The 18,823-nt window shown below is 37.0% G+C and overlaps 1 protein-coding gene across 2 annotated transcripts in view; it reads right to left on the reverse strand.

Annotated features, from left to right (window-relative positions):
• ofcc1 (orofacial cleft 1 candidate 1) overlaps window positions 1-18,823 on the reverse strand; it is a 168,284-nt gene that overhangs the window by 128,138 nt on the left and 21,323 nt on the right. For both annotated transcript variants that reach the window (XM_022680172.2, XM_022680169.2), the window contains exons 8-12: window positions 17,511-17,692; window positions 14,382-14,456; window positions 12,281-12,354; window positions 10,232-10,358; window positions 3,223-3,462 (exon numbers count right to left, since the gene is read on the reverse strand). In XM_022680172.2, coding sequence (XP_022535893.2) covers window positions 3,223-3,462; window positions 10,232-10,358; window positions 12,281-12,354; window positions 14,382-14,456; window positions 17,511-17,692 — 698 coding nt within the window. The remainder of the gene's footprint in view (window positions 1-3,222; window positions 3,463-10,231; window positions 10,359-12,280; window positions 12,355-14,381; window positions 14,457-17,510; window positions 17,693-18,823) is intronic.

Genomic DNA, 18,823 nt, shown 5'->3' on the forward strand with positions numbered 1-18,823 from the left:
AAGCTCAGACTACACTGACCCAACATTCTCATACACACACCACCACTATAACGTTAGCTTTAGGACATTCAGAGAAGGCTCTGACAGGTCAAATGAAGCAGAATGAACAGCAGGGCAATATGAGTCAGAAGTGCAATGTTAAATATTTTAGTAAAATACTTTAATTCTAATTCTCAGCCATGTAATTCAAATGGTTAATTAATGTGCTTTAGAACGGTGTCCTCAGTCCTCAGGGACCTAATAATAGTCCAGATTTCTGCTGCTTTTGCTTGATTGAAAAAAAAAATTCAAATCTGGACTCCAGAGAAGAATGTATATCACAATTAGACTGATTACTTACAATAATTTAGTTCTAGTTTAAAAATGGACTCCCCCAGTAGGAGATATACCAAGACCTGACTGCTTCCCCACTATAATCTAGCTCTAGTTTGAAAAGGGACAAACTTTCAAAAACGTCTCAAATGGAGTCATATCTGCACCCTCTAGAAGATGATATATGACAAATTTGGACCCAATAGGATGTCTATCATAAATATTGACCCTCAGATAGGGTATATCGCGCAAATCTACAGCCCCCAAAAAAGGTATACCAGAACACTGGACCTCCAGAAAAAGTTATGGCCCAAATTTTGACCTCCAGAAGAAGGTAAATTATAAATATGTAAATCTAGAAGACAGTATATCATAACTCTGGACCCCCAAAGAAGGTATAGCACAAACATGAACCTGTATAAGAAGGCATAGCACAAATAAGGACCTTCAAAAAAGGTATAGCACAAATTTCATCCTGTAGAAGAAGGTAAAAGCCCAATTCTGGACCTCCAGAAGAAGGTATATAATAAATATGAACTTGTATAAGAAGGTATAGCACAACTGTGGACCTCCAGAAGAAGGTAAATTATAAATAAAAAAATTAATATGGAAATCGAAGTCTGGACCTCCAAAGAAGGTATAGCACACGTTTCATCCTGTAGAAGAAGATATAAGCTAAATTCTGGACCTCCAAAAGAAGGTGAATTATAAATATGGACCTCTAGAAAAAGGTATAGCACAAATATGGACATCTAGAAGGAGGTATAACATAACTCTGGAACTTCAAAGGAGGTATAGCACAAATATGGACCTTCAGAAGGAGGTATAGCTCAAATCTAGACCTCTAGGGCCTCCAAAAGATGATAAATCACAAATCTAAATTAACAGAAAAATGTATATCACAAATGCCCCCAGAATGAAGCAAATCACAAATCTGGGTACCCGGAAGATCGGATCAAAATGTGACTGGTTTCCCACTATCATTTATTTCTACTTTCAAAGGAGATGAACTTTTAATAGAGTTCTCAAATGGAGTCAGTTCTAATTCCCGTGTCTAAGTTTTGTGGCCGGTAAAGAATACTTTTGGTTCTCCATGTTCTCAGTTTTACACAAGCAGTACTATTTAACAGAAGTGTCCATGACCTCATCTCTCATCTCTTTCACAGCTTCAGAAAAGACCCGTGGCTGAATCCTGAACACACTGCAGCTTCGACAGCAAATCAGCTGTCGTGATAGACTGTGACAGATAACTGCTGTTTGTTTTCAAGGCAGGCGTTTAGCAAATTTCAGCTTTGGATTTCGCTTCAAAGGCTTTCCCCTCGGTCGCCGCTCCCCACCCTTCTCTCTGTGGATGAGGGGGGGGGGGGGGGGGTGTTAAATGGAAACCCCTCGTTGTCAGAATGACTTTCAGATGAAGAGTGTGTTTTGTGTTTCTCATCACACATCTGTATCCTGAAAGACTTGTCATCGTCTCTCTTTTTCTCACTCTTTCTCTTTCTTGCACTCTCAACCTCTCTCTCATATGTAAAAAGGAGGCCTTACTGCATCCTCAAACATATCCATTCACTGAGATGGAGGCTGTAAATATATCAGTCCACAATCCAGAACAGATTTAAGGGGCTCTGGAAGATAACACAGACGTGAGGAGGCAGGAGGGGCTGGTGGTGGATTTTAATGGGTTCAAATGAGCATAGAAATAAAGTGTCATAAAGTAAATGTACTTACTGATATGGGAGAATCACTGTGATCTCTGAATCCAGGGTCTCAGAAATGATATATAGGACCTTTTTAATAATTTACACACACAATAGCTAATGTTTACAAAAGTACATCTTAAAATGCAGCACACATGATGCTATATGCCTACTTGACTCTATTCCTAAGAAATCAAAATTATTTCTGATTTGGGCTGATCTGATTTATATCTGAACCCATATTGGAAGGTATATCACAAATTTGGACCCCCAATTAAGATATATCACAAACAATCTGACTATTATTTAGTCTCCCTACTATTTAGATGTAGTTTGTAAGTTCTTCAATTTGGGCCAAATTGGGTGAAGGTATATCACATATTCAGCCTCCTAAAGAAGATAATACTCGACTCTTTTCAGGAAATATTTTTTTCAATAAATCCAATAATTGGATTTTCCTATTTTAATTAATTTGCCAAGACATTTTCCATTAATTTTATCTATGTGAAAGCAAGCACAAATATGTCAAAAAAATTTTAAGTAATAGTAATGGTGACTTACAAATAATATATCAAATAAAACAATGTGAGATATGATGGTGGTGCATCTATCCATGGTGGAGCATTCAATAAAAAAAGAAAGGCTCAAAAACTAATTTTGATGATTTTCATCATTCTCCAGAAATTTTACGATAAAAAGAAATTACTAAAATAACAAAAAAAGATGCTGAGCTTTCAGACCTAAAATAATGCACAGATTTCATATTCAACACGTTCATATTCATAAAGTTTTAAGAGCTCAGAAATCAATATTTGGTGGAATAACCCTGGTTTTAATCACAGTTTTCAAGCATCTTGGCATGTCCCCCTCCACCAGTCTTACACACTGCTTTTGGATGACTTTATGCCAGTCCTGGTGTCCATCTTTCTCTTGATTATATTCCAGAGGTTTTCAATTTGGTAAAATCAAGAAAACTCATAATTTTTAAGTGGCCTCCTACTTTTATATATATAGGTTTTCCAGATCTTCCAGAACATCTGGGAACCCATTCTATACTACAGCTAAATTTAACCAGTAGCTTAGTTTACCAGGTGTTTTCTATAGCTAGCAAATTAGTCCAGTTTTTCCTGACATGTGAGCATTTTTTTTATTCAGAAGATCTACTGATTGGCCTGATCCATTGTTCATCAGTGTGTGTTAGACAACGCTCTCTCACCACACAGACAGACTGGGTGAGCTGCAGGTCGATGTCGCAGAATCGGCCCTTGTGCTCTACAGGTTCTGTGGTACTGCTCCACTGCTGCCCTTTCAGCTGGGTCCAGTGCAGCGCGGGTCCGCCCAGCCGACTGTGCAGGGACACGCTCACACTGTACAAACCACTGCAGAGCTTCTCTCTTACCCCACGCAAACACACCACACGCACCTCCACCGGCCGAGGGGTCCGCACCCACTCCACCTACACTCACAGTGAGAGACGGGGAGAGAGAGAGAGACAGATAGAGAGAGACAGGGAGAGAGGGAGAGAGAGAGAGAGAGAGAGAGAGAGAGAGAGAGAGAAAGAGACAGAGAGAGAGAGAAGGATGAGAATTATGTGTATAAAAAGGTTTACATAGAGAATACACTGGAAATATATTAAGACTTTAAACAGGGTGTTTTACAATGTATTGACAACCTACAAGTTTAAGAGGAATTATATTAGTATACTATAATAAAGACTTAATAAAGAATAACACAGAAAAAAGTGTATTTTACAAATAAAATGAGTGAATCATTGTATTATTTATCTTACTTATTTCTTAGTTTTTGATATAGTGGTTTTAATTAGTATAAATAATTTTAAAAAAGATTTGTTTAATATGTTGGACTTATATATATATATATATACTTATAACTTGAAATTCAATGTCATATTTTCCAAACTGTTGCCATAAAACTTTCTTGGTCCATTTTGTTGTTTTTAACTTTTTTTTTTATTTGATTTGAATCATTTAATTTTTGATGGCATTTGTTAATGGATGATTAGATCTAGATAAAATATGCTACTGGTTGCATTGAACATCCTCCAATATTGGTAATACTTTTATATGGTTATAAAACAAGCTGTAGATAAACTCACTCATTAAAAGAGTGTCTGGATACTTTTTTTATAAATAGTGTATACTGTATATCGTATATCATTTTTAGTTTACTACATATTTTGAACAGACAAACTGTCCTTTATATTGTGCCAAAATGTATTAATGAATGGACAAATAGAAATACTTTAAAATGACCTGAAGTAAACTCTTTTTACATTGACTTCTATTAAAAATTTTGAAGGTTTTTTCTCTCTCCTGTAAAGTTGCTGTTTTGGAGACACTTGTTTTTCATTGCATACTGGAGATCTACACCAAAAGTGCATCACTTTTTTTATATATATATTTAAACTGTGGTATACACAGACAACATATTGCACTATACGTCATTAAACTCAAAGTCAGGGAAACAGAGAGAGACAGGGAGAGAAATCAACTTTAACAGCCTGCAACCGCATGAGAGATTGATTTCTTCTCCTCTTACAGACACTCCACTCACTCTCACCCCTGAGAATATAACCTATGATTAATACAACCGCATCATTTAACAATGATAAATCAACTGCACTTGAACAAACATCAGCGCATCGCTATTTGGAAGATGCGCAGAGTGATACAGTAAGCAATATTGGGAGGAAACTGAGGGGGAGAGAGAGAGAAACGGGGACACAGAGAGTGAGGGATTACTTTAAGTGGGCGGAAGTTAAATATAAGTGTGTTTGTGGAAGGGGTGAAAGCCTCCATGGAATAGATGTGGGTGGGAAAACACAAACATACACATATGCACGTGTGTGTGTGTGCACATGTGTGTGTGTGTGTGCTGGGTGATGGCTCTCTTGAGGGCTACTACAGCAGAGTCAGTGCTGAGCTGACCCAGAGCTCGCGTCTCGTCTGAGTTCTGGAGGAGAACCACTGGTGTTTTACCACACTCTCTCACACTCATACACTCACACACACAACCATATACACACACACCGTGATTCATGCCGTCTGGAGGAGTGTGTTTGTCATGTGAGAATTATTTAAGGCTGTCAGGAAAAGCTAGAGAGGAGTAAAGTGTTGAGTGCTGCTTTTCAGTAGGTGTTTCTGAAATTGCTGTAGGACTTTTTTTACATACAGTATCCCTGAATGACTGATTCACAAATACTGTACCAGAGCATGATTCAAGCAGATCATGTATCAAATTTAAATGTAAAGTGTCTACAAATAGCTTAGACTGTGTAAAAGCTTCATTGTAATTAAGTCTGGAAAGTAATTTAATATCAATAAATATCACAGTAGAAATTGTTTTAGTATTGGTGTTCTGTTTTTTAATCATTTCCGATATCTAAATATACAGCTCTGGATAAAAATTAAGAGATAACATAAAAATGATGAGTTTCTTTGATTTTATCAAATTGAAACTCCCTGGAATATAATCAAGAGGAAGATGGATTATCACAAGCCATCAAACCAAGCTGAACTACTTAAATATTTGCACCAGAAGTGTCATAATTTTTTTCCAAAAGCAGTGTGTAAGACTGGTGGAGGAGAACATGCCAAGATGCAATGAAAACTGTGATTAAAACAGGTTTATTCCACCAAATATTGATTTCTAAACTCTTGAAACTTCATGACTATAAACATGTTTTCTTTGCATTATTTGAGGACTAAAAGCTCTGCATCTTTTTGTTATTTCAGCCATTTCTCATTTTTTGCAAATAAATGCTCTAAATGACTTTTTGGAATTTGGGAGAAATGATGTCTGTTGTTTATAGAATAAAACAACAATGTTCGTTTTACTCAAACATAAACCTATAAATAGCAAAATCAGAGAAACTGATTCATAAAATGAAGTGGTCTCTGATTTTCTTTTCCAAAACTGTATGTATATTGTTTACATAATCAATTACTGACTGATTAATAAGAGAATGACATGATTTGAAAATTTGGCATTTTTCAAAAATGTGTAGCTTTTATATTGTTTACATCACTTTTTTAATAATGTTGTATCAGCCCTATCATCAAGCTTTAATTGTAATAAACCGTGAACTTAATAAAATGCTAGGATAATGTAACATAAGTGAAGCTCAGAAAGTTTATTAGGGGAAACATTCACTGAAAATGAAATTATACATTTTTTGTTAAATTAAATTTAAATAGATCTCAAAATAACAAACATAAAGAAACAGAAACAATGCAGCAGAGAATAGTTTCTCAGTTCTTATAGTGGTCTTGCAGATCTTTTTTAAATCAAATCTATTTTGTTATATCATATTATTTTTATGTCAATTTGTTCAGCTGTGCCTGTTCAGTCAGTATTGATATAAATCAAACAAATGATTCATCGCCAACTTGAATTAAGCTTTAAACAGTAAAATCCTCAAATATTTGCTGCTTCTCTTGACATCTCTTTATTGCTGAAAAATACATGTATAAAATAACATTTATTCAGACAGCGCTTTCACTCATACTGATTTAAATTGTCAGGTAATATTACATAATGTATTATATATAAAATACACTGTTGTATGCTTAGGTTTTTAAACATGACAGAGAAATTGTATAATAATAATAATAATAATAATAATAATAATAATAATAATAATAATAATAATAATAATAATAATAATAATAATAATTGAGATTAAAAATCCTTGGCATTACTGATCATGTGAATTAAAATGCTAATTGTCCAAACAATTTAAATTTAAAACAAATTTACTAAAGTAAATAAAAGTGTGACGCCAGGTAGAGAGGAGTGACGCGAGCCGAGTTAAAAGTACAAACAGGTTTATTAGCAGGCAAGCTAACAGATACTGCTAACAGGAAAGCCTAAAAAAACAGAGCTCTTCAAAGAGCACTTACTCTCCTAACACATCTAACAAACTAACTACTTTTAAATTAAACCTCATTTCCTTCTTCACCTCTTTTCCTCCTCTAGCCCACTATTTCCATTTGGCCTCCTTTAGGCCCTGTCTTAATTATTTTATTTTTTTTTACCTTGAACTTCTATTACTCTATGTACATCACTATTGTGCTAAGTTGCTTTGGACAAAAGCGTCTGCCAAATGTAATGTAATGTAATGTAATAGAAAAAAACAGAATAAGGAGACATTTTAAGGCCTAAACACATTGAGAGAGATTCAGAAACAGAAAGATTCCAGCTGAACACTATATAAGTAACATGAGCCATGTTTTTTGGCTGTTGATCCGTGTGCTGGTTGAACCATCATGTGTGCTGGTCGTCCAGCTTCCAATAGAAGCACAGCCTCGTGCTGAAGCTCCTCGCACCCCTGCCTGAACCTCCTGAAGTACCTCAATCCCCTCAACTGAGCTTCCTCTTCTCACTGCTACAACAAAACCTGATTTCCTCAGAGCTTCCACACAGCTAATTGGTGGCAAAGCGCTTTAGCCCACACATCCCATCCGGAAGGGGTGAAGCCTCCAGTCCCCTCCGTCACGACGGCGAATCAAATCAGCACACATGCGCCTGCACCGACCTCACCGCCGAGCCTGCGACTCCAGTTAACACTGAGCTATAGGGGGAAATGGTGAAGAAGATGTGGACCATGTACAAACACACACACACACACACACACACACATAGAAAGGAGATTTCCAGGAAGTCAGAAGCAGGAAGGTGACAGGAGGCCAGCGCCGAGGTGGCAGGGTTTGCTTAAAATGCCATAATACAGCAATACACTCCTCCAGACAAGATCAAAGCATTCTGCATTCTCCTCTTCTTTTTCCATTCGATTCAACCCCTCATCCCTCGCTTTCTTCCTTCCGTCTGTCTGTTTCAGTCTTTCTATCTCTTTTTTCCTTTTCCTCTCTCCTTTGGCAACGAGGCCGTCATCCGTTGAAACCTCTTTCCAGGCATCAAACACACACACACACACACGCGCCGACAGATCACACTGACAAAACACATGCACACACATTCTCTTAACACGCTGGAAACACCATATATATTTATTTATATATTTAAATAAATATAAATAAAAAAACTTCATTTTCTTTCTAAGTATAGCCTAATATTCCAAGATTACGCTCTCTCCTTAATTATTTTCATTTTAATTAGTAAATCTTAATTAACAATGAACATTTACCCTTAAAAAAATTTTGGCTTCAGACTGGGGGGTGAGCAGGGAAAGGGGGTGGGGGTGGTGGTGGTGGGGGGGTGTATAAATATGACAATCTTTTTGGGACCCGAAGGCAGGATTACTGATGCAGGCAAGCTTAGTTATTAAACACGTTCTAAATTAAATGCCTCCATGAATTTTGCACAGAAATATATTTTCATAGTTTTGCATGCCAAATGTGACATTTTATATTTGAGATTCATCTGCCGCAGTAATTTTGGGAAATGTCATATAAACAAAGATTTTGTCATTTACCAATGAAATTACTATGCATGGCAGGTTAGCCATTGCTTTTCTGGCTGCGCTGGTTGTTTCAAGTCAGCAAGCCATAAAAAATCTTTATCTCTCTGAAACACAGCAATTTGGGAGATAATGGAATGGTGACTTGGGGGCAGAGATGCCAGTGTGAGGAATTATACCACAATCTCACTGCATTTACAGCCGTCCTCAAAGCCGGATCTCTCTCTCTCTCTCTCTCTCTCTCTCTCTCTCTCTCTTTCTCTCGCTCCCTCTGTCTCTTTTTCCCTCTCTCTCTCTCTCTCTTTCTCTCTTTCTCTCTCTAAACTGTGGCTGCCTGAGACAGGAATCATTACAACTCTAAGCCTCCACCATGACAGAACAGCAGCATCTTAAACTGTGAAAACACACACACACACACACACACACACACACACACACACACATAGCCATACACGTACACATATATATGCCTGTTCACAAATGCACAAACTCCATGCACGATACACATGCTGACATACTCCCACATACACACGTATATATATACGTATATATATATATATACGTGTATATATATATATATATATATATATATATATATATACGTATATATATATATATACGTATATATATATATATATATATATATATATATATATATATATATATATATATATATATACGTATATATATATATATATACGTATATATATATATATATATATACGTATATATATATATATATATATATATACGTATATATACATATACATATACATACATATATTTACACATACTGCTGTTAAAAATGTACTGTAAATGTACTTATATTTATTTATTTTTCATTTGTGTTTAGGTAGCCTTATGCACCACATGCTACCCTCCCACTAGCATAAACTAACAAAAACAAAAGAAAATTAAGGTGGAACAAAATATCATTTTAAGATTGTCACTGCAATGGGCACAAGCGCAGTAGCTGCTTCCTAAAATGGGCGTGCAATGTCAATTTTTATCACGTATGTGTTACAAATTGGAAATCTGCACTGTTCTCATTTTTCATGACATATCTTCCAAATAATAATATCATTTATTTCACTCTAGCTGCATACACTGAGTGTCTTGTTAATATGTTATTTTGGATCACTGTTTTTTTTTTTTTAGTTTCTTTCCAATATAGTGCAGCCCTAAAGAAAGTAATGATAAAAAGGAAAAATTGAAAGGCCCAAAGTGCACAGCATACAATTGTGTGTATATCTATACAGTATGCAAGTATGTATGTAAGTATGTTACTGTGATGCATGGTATTCAATATTTTATGAGGGTGTGGATCATCAGTGCCTATATATTTATTATGGGACAGTAACGGCATTAAACTTTTTAAGAATCTTAATATGTGATAATAGTCCAAATATTGTGATAAATATCTGAAAATAATTCAAAATGTCATAAAATTTTGTGATACAATATTTTACCGTATCGGCCAGCCATTTCCTTCTACTGTAAAATTACTATTTTGGCATTTCGTTTACATTCTCTGTTTTGTTTTTTGGCTATTTTGTTAGTTTTCTTATTGTTATATTACACAGAAAGTGACGAAAAGCTGACAGAATTTGCAGAGCATCTACTGCAGTAGGATGAGGAACAAGTCACAAACACAGTACACACACACACACACACACACACACACACATATATATGTTTTGGTTTCAAAAAACAGCAATCAGACAATACCTGCAAGCATGTGCAAATCTAGATGTGTGTGTGTGTGTGTGTGTGTGTGTATATATACCTGCCAGGAGAGGTCAGATTCGATGGCCAGTGGTTCACTGTTGACCGTGACTTCAGTGATTTCTCCATATTGGGCGATGACTTCAGCCTGACGTCGATGCAGAGAATTCAGCAAGCGTCTTTCTGCCCTGAAAACACACACACACACACACACACACACACACACAATTACGCACACCCCAACACTGTACACACAAGAACAACAGATCCACTAATCCTGTTACCACCCACCCTCTCATTGCCCTGAATGTAATCTAATAACCTGAAACAGACCCTATGTCTAACGCTTTTCTCTCTCTCTCGTTCTCTTTTCCTCTTCTTCCCCACCTCTCTCCTTCACCCAGTCAGCCTCTCTGCCTTATTGGGGCAAAGCAATAAAACCCTCCTTTGTCCTTTCTCTTCTTCTAACCTCTTAATTCCTCAAAACAGCAATACCACACCGCCTGTTTCTCTAAACGGAGAAAAAAACTTCAAAAAGCTACCTGCACCATGTTTAACATGTCTAATCATCTTGTCTATTTGTTTTTATCCCAACTAATTCTTTGAGTATTCAATCTGTACATTTTTTTTTAGAATTAAATACGACACTTTAATATTTGGTAGGCAGATTTGCATATTTAGTAATGAAAAGTCATTGTTTACTTATTGTTATTAATTATTTTTGATAAAAACGACACATTCATAAAAGATATAGCTCTCAGAAAGTTAAACTTTTGTTGTTATTAATTTATGCTCACAATTAAATATGGGCTTTTCATATTTGGTGTGCACAGTTCAAAAAATAATTCTCAATGGTTCAATATTTAGTGCACATTCAGAAAGTATCCAATTATATGTTTAACAAATGTTTCAGTCCCTGATTTTTTTTTCATACGACACACATTCATAAAATACATATATTCCTAATTTATTATCAGTATAATATCAGAGTGACAATATATCAGCGTTATCAATACTTTTATTTTTACTTGTATTGTAATACATATTGGAAAAGGTACTTTTCTAGGATGTTTTTAAGGATGTTTTGTAAAATTTACAAAATAGCTGGAATAGTGTCTCTCTTACTAATACTGTTGTTTGATAAACATATTAATTATATTATCTTGAATGCTCGCAAACCTCCATTATGTCACACATGTTTAGAATGTTCCTGCAACAGTATTTCTGCAAGACTGCAGGCGAATGCTACTGAAATCTGTATAAAAAAACACTCTGATAATGTTCTCGGCTAGCTGGGATGCACTTTGGCAAAGCCAAAACTGCTGCATTCTTAAGCCAAAACGCACAAAACACTAAGGAAACAGAAGTAGTAAGAGGTAGTAACAGTAAAAAATAAATAAATAAATAAAATAAAAAAGATAGTAGTAGTGGTAGTAAAAAAAGTCAAGCCTGGCATTAGTTTCTGCCGAATCTCCAGCAACGTCTGGCGGAATCTGAGCAGTGTAGCTTTGGGCTAATGCATGCTAAGTCTCTCCTGTCTATTAGCCACCCACCAATAATATGAGGAAGAATTTACAGGGCCAAGGATGCTCGGAGAAGGTCACGGATACAACATCCTCGTCTGCAGCTAGCTGACAGCTACGGTGTCCAACTAACACCCACAGCCCAGCCGGCCCCACGCTCAGGATATTCTCTTGATTTTATTATGTCAGTGTGGATGGGGCTGAACAATTCTTAAAAACTTTAAACGCACTGATGCCTACAGCGGTGTGAGAGAGAGAGAGAGAGAGAGAGAGAGAGAGAGAGAGAAAGAGAAAAAGAAGAGGGGAGGGGGGGACTGAAAGAGAAAGAGAGAGAAAGACTGATGTGCATGGAACAAAATTGATGCTCTTTTTGCGTCCAATGACACGGACAGATTTTTACAGCCCGTGGCAATGTACCCACAATGCACCAGAAGAGACAATGCATTGCGAAGTGTATTAGGAGTATATTACACATCTGCGCGAAAAAATGTCAGCAAAATGTAAATGCTGTTCAGAACATAGATTAATGATTATTTCACAAAACATCAGATGGAAACGAGCACAGGAACACACACAGAAACGCGTACCGCTGGAACGCAGAGTAGAGCCGCTCCTGCAAAACAGCCTCCTCCGGATCTACATGACCGACGGGAGAGGACGCCTTTAAGAGAAACACAAAAATACAAAAAGAGAAAATCATACAGCAAATTAACAATGTAAACATCATAACATCATTTACATATGTATGCATACAATTTATATATATATATACGTGTAAAAATCATCAGATCACATTACAACCTATGCAGGTATATGATGTGGGATATGAGATTTATTAGATTTATAAGATATATGAGTTAAAAAGGTGAGACAGGGTAAAACGTAATTATTAACAGAAATACAGGATAGTATAATAAAGGAAAGATTTAAAAAAAAAAATTCATTTGGAAGAAAGCAGTTGCTACAATAAGAGAATGATGCCTGAAAATTACAATTAACATTCTTAAAGGTCACCTTCCGTCGTTTTTTCTTTCATTTTAAAATGTCTAGTTGTGGTCTCTAGTATGAATGAATGACATGTGAGCCGTTTTTGTAAAAAAAAAGTGCTCAGGTGTCTCTGTATAGCTCTTTTTTAATGGACTGTTTTAGGGGTGTGTCCAAAATGACCGGATTCCAGCTTTGCTCATGAATATTCATACATGCAAACAGCATGCAAATATCTCTCCTCTGATTGGCTAGGAGCACTGCGACGCCCCTCCACCGCTCTGCCGCTCACTGCCTCCCACCTCCTAACTGATGAGCGGTGATGTTGCGTCGCTTCAGCTCCGCCTCTGGGAGTTTCTCGAGCCAAGGTGGGCTGGTCTGTGAGTTTCTGCCTACGTAGGCAGAAAGATAATTCAAAATTCACCCGTTTTTCGGAGGGGGGGAGGGGGGATTTCTTTGCTTAGCTCCTGCAGACAATGGGGGCTGCAAAACAGTTTAATGTGCAGGTGTACACATTCAACTCGGAGAAACCTACTGTATTCCACAAAAAACAAGAAAAATCGGATTTTCGCGGAAGGTGACCTTTAAAAGTTTTCTGGATGTTCTTTTAATGTTTATATTTAACATTTTTAAACATTTTAGTAACATTGATGCAACGTCACGTGACAATGTTTTATTTCCAGTTTTGGGAATGTTACTTTTAATGCTTCCATAATGTTATTACTGGTCTAAGTGTGAATGTTATGTGAGAAATGTTCTAATAACATTGTGATGCAAACCATTATTACATCACACATTTTTGAGAACGTTACTGTAACATTATTTCTATAACGTTACAGACTAACATTCCATCATTTTTAAAACATTCTCTGTTTGCTGGGTTGGCCCACAGTTATTACATCATTACCTACACAGCTTAACTGATATAATATCAATAAACACTAATCTACCAAACTAGGTGTTGGATGATAACTGTAAAATATAGTGTTTTCACATAGTCAGTGTCAAAAGATTGTATTTCTTCTTTATTTGGCTCTTTGCGCTTTATTTGACCTCATTTAAATATGGCAGTTGTTTTTACATTTCATGATGAATGGTCCAGAAGAAAAAGAAATCTTGTATAATGGAAGGCAATGTAAAATGACTGTTTTTTGTAGCATTCTGATTAGTCTACTCTTCATGAAATTTTGTGACGATCTTAAGTTTAGATTCAACTGATATTATATTCAAATCATTTCATATTATTTCTTTACTTTAATCAAATTTTTGCACTTTGCACCTTTGCACTCTAAAGTTAACATGATGAATCTGAAATAAATCAAATCAAATTAATCTCATCTTTAATTTAAGTTGTGCGCTTTATACAATTACATTACATGCGTTTCCAGCCTCTAGGCTAATGTATGTGTATACAGGAGTAAGATATCAGCAAAGCTGTATGTTTGAAATTACAGAATCAGTGCTGTAGGATTTAGCTGGGGTCATTCTGAAGCATCTACCACAATTACAATGTGAGTAGGAGTGACTAGAGGCTATGCAGAGGACAGACTACAGCAGTGATTTAAATAAGCAAACAATTAAAATAGATGGATGAATAATAAACAAATTAATAAAGAAATACAAACAAACAGATGAGCTTCAGAAATGCAGAAAGAGGAGAACTATTATTTCTTTTTTTATTTTTTCCTGAGCACGCTTTGGTACCTTTGTGTTCCCTCTTAGGACAGCCATCACTCTCTGTTTCCTCGCCTCCCTCATCCCTCGCTCTACTCGTTCATCCTGCCAAAAGAAAAGAAAAAAAAAGACATGCATTTACTGGCCGGCCCATACAGAACAAGCTCCAGATCCATCGCAGTAATACAATCTCCAGGCCATTGTTGTGAGCCAGTCCCCTACAGACACTCAACACGCATAGCGTACACGCACACGCGCGCGCATATACGGCCGAGTTCGTTTGATGCACATTTCGAGGGATAGCATTCAGTCAGCAAATTTGCCTCCCTCTTCACTGTCTGACTGACAGCGGTGCGCCGTGGTTGACGTATTATGAAGGCTTTTGTTGCTGTGAGACTCCAAACAGACAGCAGCATTTTAAAATAGCTGTGGATTGTGGTGGTGCATAATGTGCTCTTTCTGAAAGGGTAGTGGGCGCAGCGGCAGTCGGGAAACAGCGGCGAGCTTTATAGGCAAATAAAGCCCTCGTTTGCGAAAAAGCACAGAGATGAGAAACGATTATCCAAGAAACCCAATGAGTCAAGCGCCACCGTTACTTTATCTTATTATAGATCAATTTCTCACTTTAACTTCTGCATTCTCTACTTAATGCCACCACTTATCACTGCCAAGACAGATTACCAGCAAATACACGCTGGATATTTCCTTTCCTTTCACTTCCCTATCCGAAAACGGTTTGATGTTTCTTTGGTTGTCAGACAATACCTCCCCATGTAACTACATTCAACCCGATAGAGTGAAGTGCTGGGTTTCAGAAATCTGCTCCTGTAAGCTTTAGCACATCCTCCCGCTAGTCCATGCACAAGTCTTTCACGCTCCAGTTTTCTGCAAAATGTCTGTTGACAAACCCAAAAAGGCAAAAAAGAGAATAGTGGAGCCCAGTCACAAAACTATTGAAGGGTGAAAGAATACAAGTACAGGAAGAGTTCAAGTCGCCGCTTTCCGAAGGCTTTTATTTTCCCTCTAAAAGACAGGAAATCTGGGCCACAAATTCTAAGAAAGAAATCGCTTTGGATTCCACAACAGAAACTGCTCTGACAAAAGCGATTTGCTACCGACTAGAGACACTGTAATCACGTAATCATGTAAATCTGCACTTAGAACAAGTTCAAAACTCAACAAACTAGGAAAGAAAGAGGCTGACTCACTGCCTGTTGAGTCACATTTTCACTAAGCACTTTCTGCAGTTTCTTGCAGCTATTGTTGCAATTAGGAATGTCAAGAGAATGGTTACTTTGAAAACACTAAAAAAATATATATAGTAGCTTTTTTTCTCTTGCGATAAAAAAGGAGCAAAACGAACGTAGCTGACTTTAATAAGGAATATTGTGGTTACTTTAGAACTAAAGAGGGAAGCATAATAAACTTACCTGTGTAGGAAAAAGTTATGAAAAATTGAAAAAAAAAAAACAACACTTCAAACTTATTTAACCACCACAAAGATGAACATACAGAAATGTATACTGACCTGTTCATTCACGCTCTGAAGACGCACAAGCAGGTCATTTATGGGAACAGCAATGCTATTTTATGTAGTATTCTGTTTATTGTTGATGTAAAAGTTGGGTTTGTGCACTGCTGCATGTCTCTGTGTGTATGTAACAAGCGTACAAGATGTGCACACACCAAGATAGCAGTGAATGTCTGACTGTTGACTGTTGTCAGGGTTCAAATCAGTCAATGGAGCACATGTGTTTGCTTGAAGTAAAGACACTTTCTTCAAAAAATTGTCTTACAGATATACAGGCCTAAGCTCCTTTTAAGCAAATTAGTGGAAACAGGAGCAAGAAAATAAGGGAATTATGGAGTGTAAAAATCTTGTGTGTCCAAGATGAGACAAGAAAATAATACTCGCTATAATTTAGCTTGAAGCACAGATGAAATGTACATTTTACATTTACAGCATTTAGCTGACACTCTTATCCAGATTGGCTTACAAGGTTATTTCCATTACAGAGGAGGTGAGTCAGTGCAGTGTTAGGAGTTTAGCCCAAGGACTATTGGTGTAGCGCAGCATTCAGTCACCCAGACCAGGAATTGAACCGCAGTCTCCCACATGATGTGGTAACTCACTGGCATGGAGTGGTGTGATCCACTCCATCAACAACCATGGCCATGACCTTCTGACCTTGCAATGTGATTGGCTGAGAGGCGGTAACGCACTGTAACCGAAGCTATTCATGTATTACTACGCTTACAAGCCAAACAGCACAGCTACAAACAGCAGAGTTTTTATAACCAAACAGATTGAATTTTCTCTTCCTCAAAATCTTTCAATAAACAGCGATAATGGGACGGTAGTATAACCGCAATAACACACTCGAGGTTCGCGCTATAACAGGTAATATTGGCATTGCTTTGCTGATCTATGACCGCAGCACAGCAGTGCCAATATTACATGTTATAGCACGAACCTCTCGTTTACTATTGCTTAATTGTGATGATTTCTTGCCCTTTATTATGCCAAAATAATTACGGTTTCAATAATTACTTTTAAGCACTTTTAGATTCCATTTCCAATGTCAAAAAAGTTTTAATAACTAAAAGTGCCATTATAATGCATGCTTGTATTTCTTAGCTTATTTTTTTATTATATCAGTGGAATAAATGAACAATAATATCACAATTTATCACATTTGTATCCAGGACAAGATATTACCTAAAAAAAGGTTATTGTGACAGGATTAATTCGTGTTGAAATATGACGTTTATGTAATTATGAAAAACTAACGTAAGTAACATAGAATTGTAGTGATTACCAAATTTCTGTTACTGTGTGACATTCATAGTTGCGTTGTTGACTTACTCTAAAGTAAAGGTTTTTATATATATATATATATATATTTATTTAAATTTATATATAAACTGCACAGAGAACACATGGCTGAGGACAGGACCAGGACAGCTGTAGTGCACTCTAATCAGTTCTGTGCTTCAGCTATCAGGTACACACACAGGAAGGTTACATAGACCTATTTTGTAAGTACTGTGCGTGCGCATGTGTCTGTGTGAGTGTGTGTACACATGGTTTTGTGTGTGTGTGTGTGTGTGTGTGTGTGTGTGTGTGTGTGTGTGTGAGCGTGTGTGTGTGACTCTGACCTGTTCCAGGGAAGGCCTGCCCACTGGGATCATGTCATCCTGTACTCGTTTTCTCAGCTGTTCCACATACTGGGGGATAACCTCTTCTCTCCTCTCCACCAGCTGCTCCCGCAACCGATCCCTCCATTCAGCCAGGGGGAGCTTGGGAGCTCCAGCCACTGTCCTCTCCTCCACTACACAGCCTATAGAGAGAGAGAGAGAGAAAGAGAGAGAAAAAGAGAGAGAGAGAGAGAGAGAGAGAGAGAGAGAGAGAGAGAGAGAGAGAGAGAGAGAGAGAAGAAAATACATAAGTTACTGGGCAGTGACAGTGTTTATTATTGCAGCCCAGTGCTTCAACAGGCTCTATGAACAGGCTTGAAATGAAACAGGACTATGAGGTTACAGAACAGACTGTCAACTGTAATCTGGAGATATTCACAACTATATTCAGAAAGGAAGAACTTTGGGGACCATGGATAATTAGAAAATTGCCTGCTAAGGAAACCTTTGCTGTGAAAAAAAAACATCAGAGCAAGAATAAAGTTTGCCAGAGAACACCTAGACATAGAGCAGAACAAGGAGGTTTAACCAGATGAATCTCAAGTTCTTGCCCAAGTCTATTTAATGTAAAAAATCAGACTTGTTTGGTCTCCTATTGAAGGTTCATGCTGTACTTTGAAACCAACTGTGTTGAGATAGGTACCTGTAGAACTTGTGATGATCTTGAGTAAACATGTAATTACTAGTTTACCAATAATCATGCCAGTAATAAATTAATACATTCGTAACACTCAGGGCCCTATTTTAGCAAGTGTGTGTCTTTCTGTTTTTGCTATCGTTACCACAGGAAAAGTATGCATTTCATGGCTCAAAGCGCGCAAAAGGCACATACCTATTATCTTAATTAATCATGGGTGTATTCTGGGCATATTGTGAAATAAACCAATCAACGTTGACACGACAGCAATTAACCTCTGACTTAATTAGATAACTGATGTTATCTAGGTTTTATTCAGTCAATGTTGCACCTGTGTTTTTGCATTGCCAAGAAAGCAATACTCCAGAAACTTAGTTGTTCATATGACGCTAAAAGTGGTGACCCAAAGAACACAACTGTCTATTAGCAGATGTTGTTGATGACTCTCCAAACCTTCATTGATTGTGGAAACTTCACACTGGACCTCAAGCAGTTTGGACTATGTTTCTCTTCACTCTTTCTCCAGACTCTGCTCCCTTAATTTCCAAATTAAATGCTAAATTTACTGATGATCAGTGATGGTTTGGAGAGACATGTCATCTGCTGGTGTTGATCCACTGTGTTTTACCAAGTCTAA

This window comes from Astyanax mexicanus, chromosome 1, assembly GCF_023375975.1.
Source record: "Astyanax mexicanus isolate ESR-SI-001 chromosome 1, AstMex3_surface, whole genome shotgun sequence".
NCBI lineage: Eukaryota > Metazoa > Chordata > Actinopteri > Characiformes > Acestrorhamphidae > Astyanax > Astyanax mexicanus.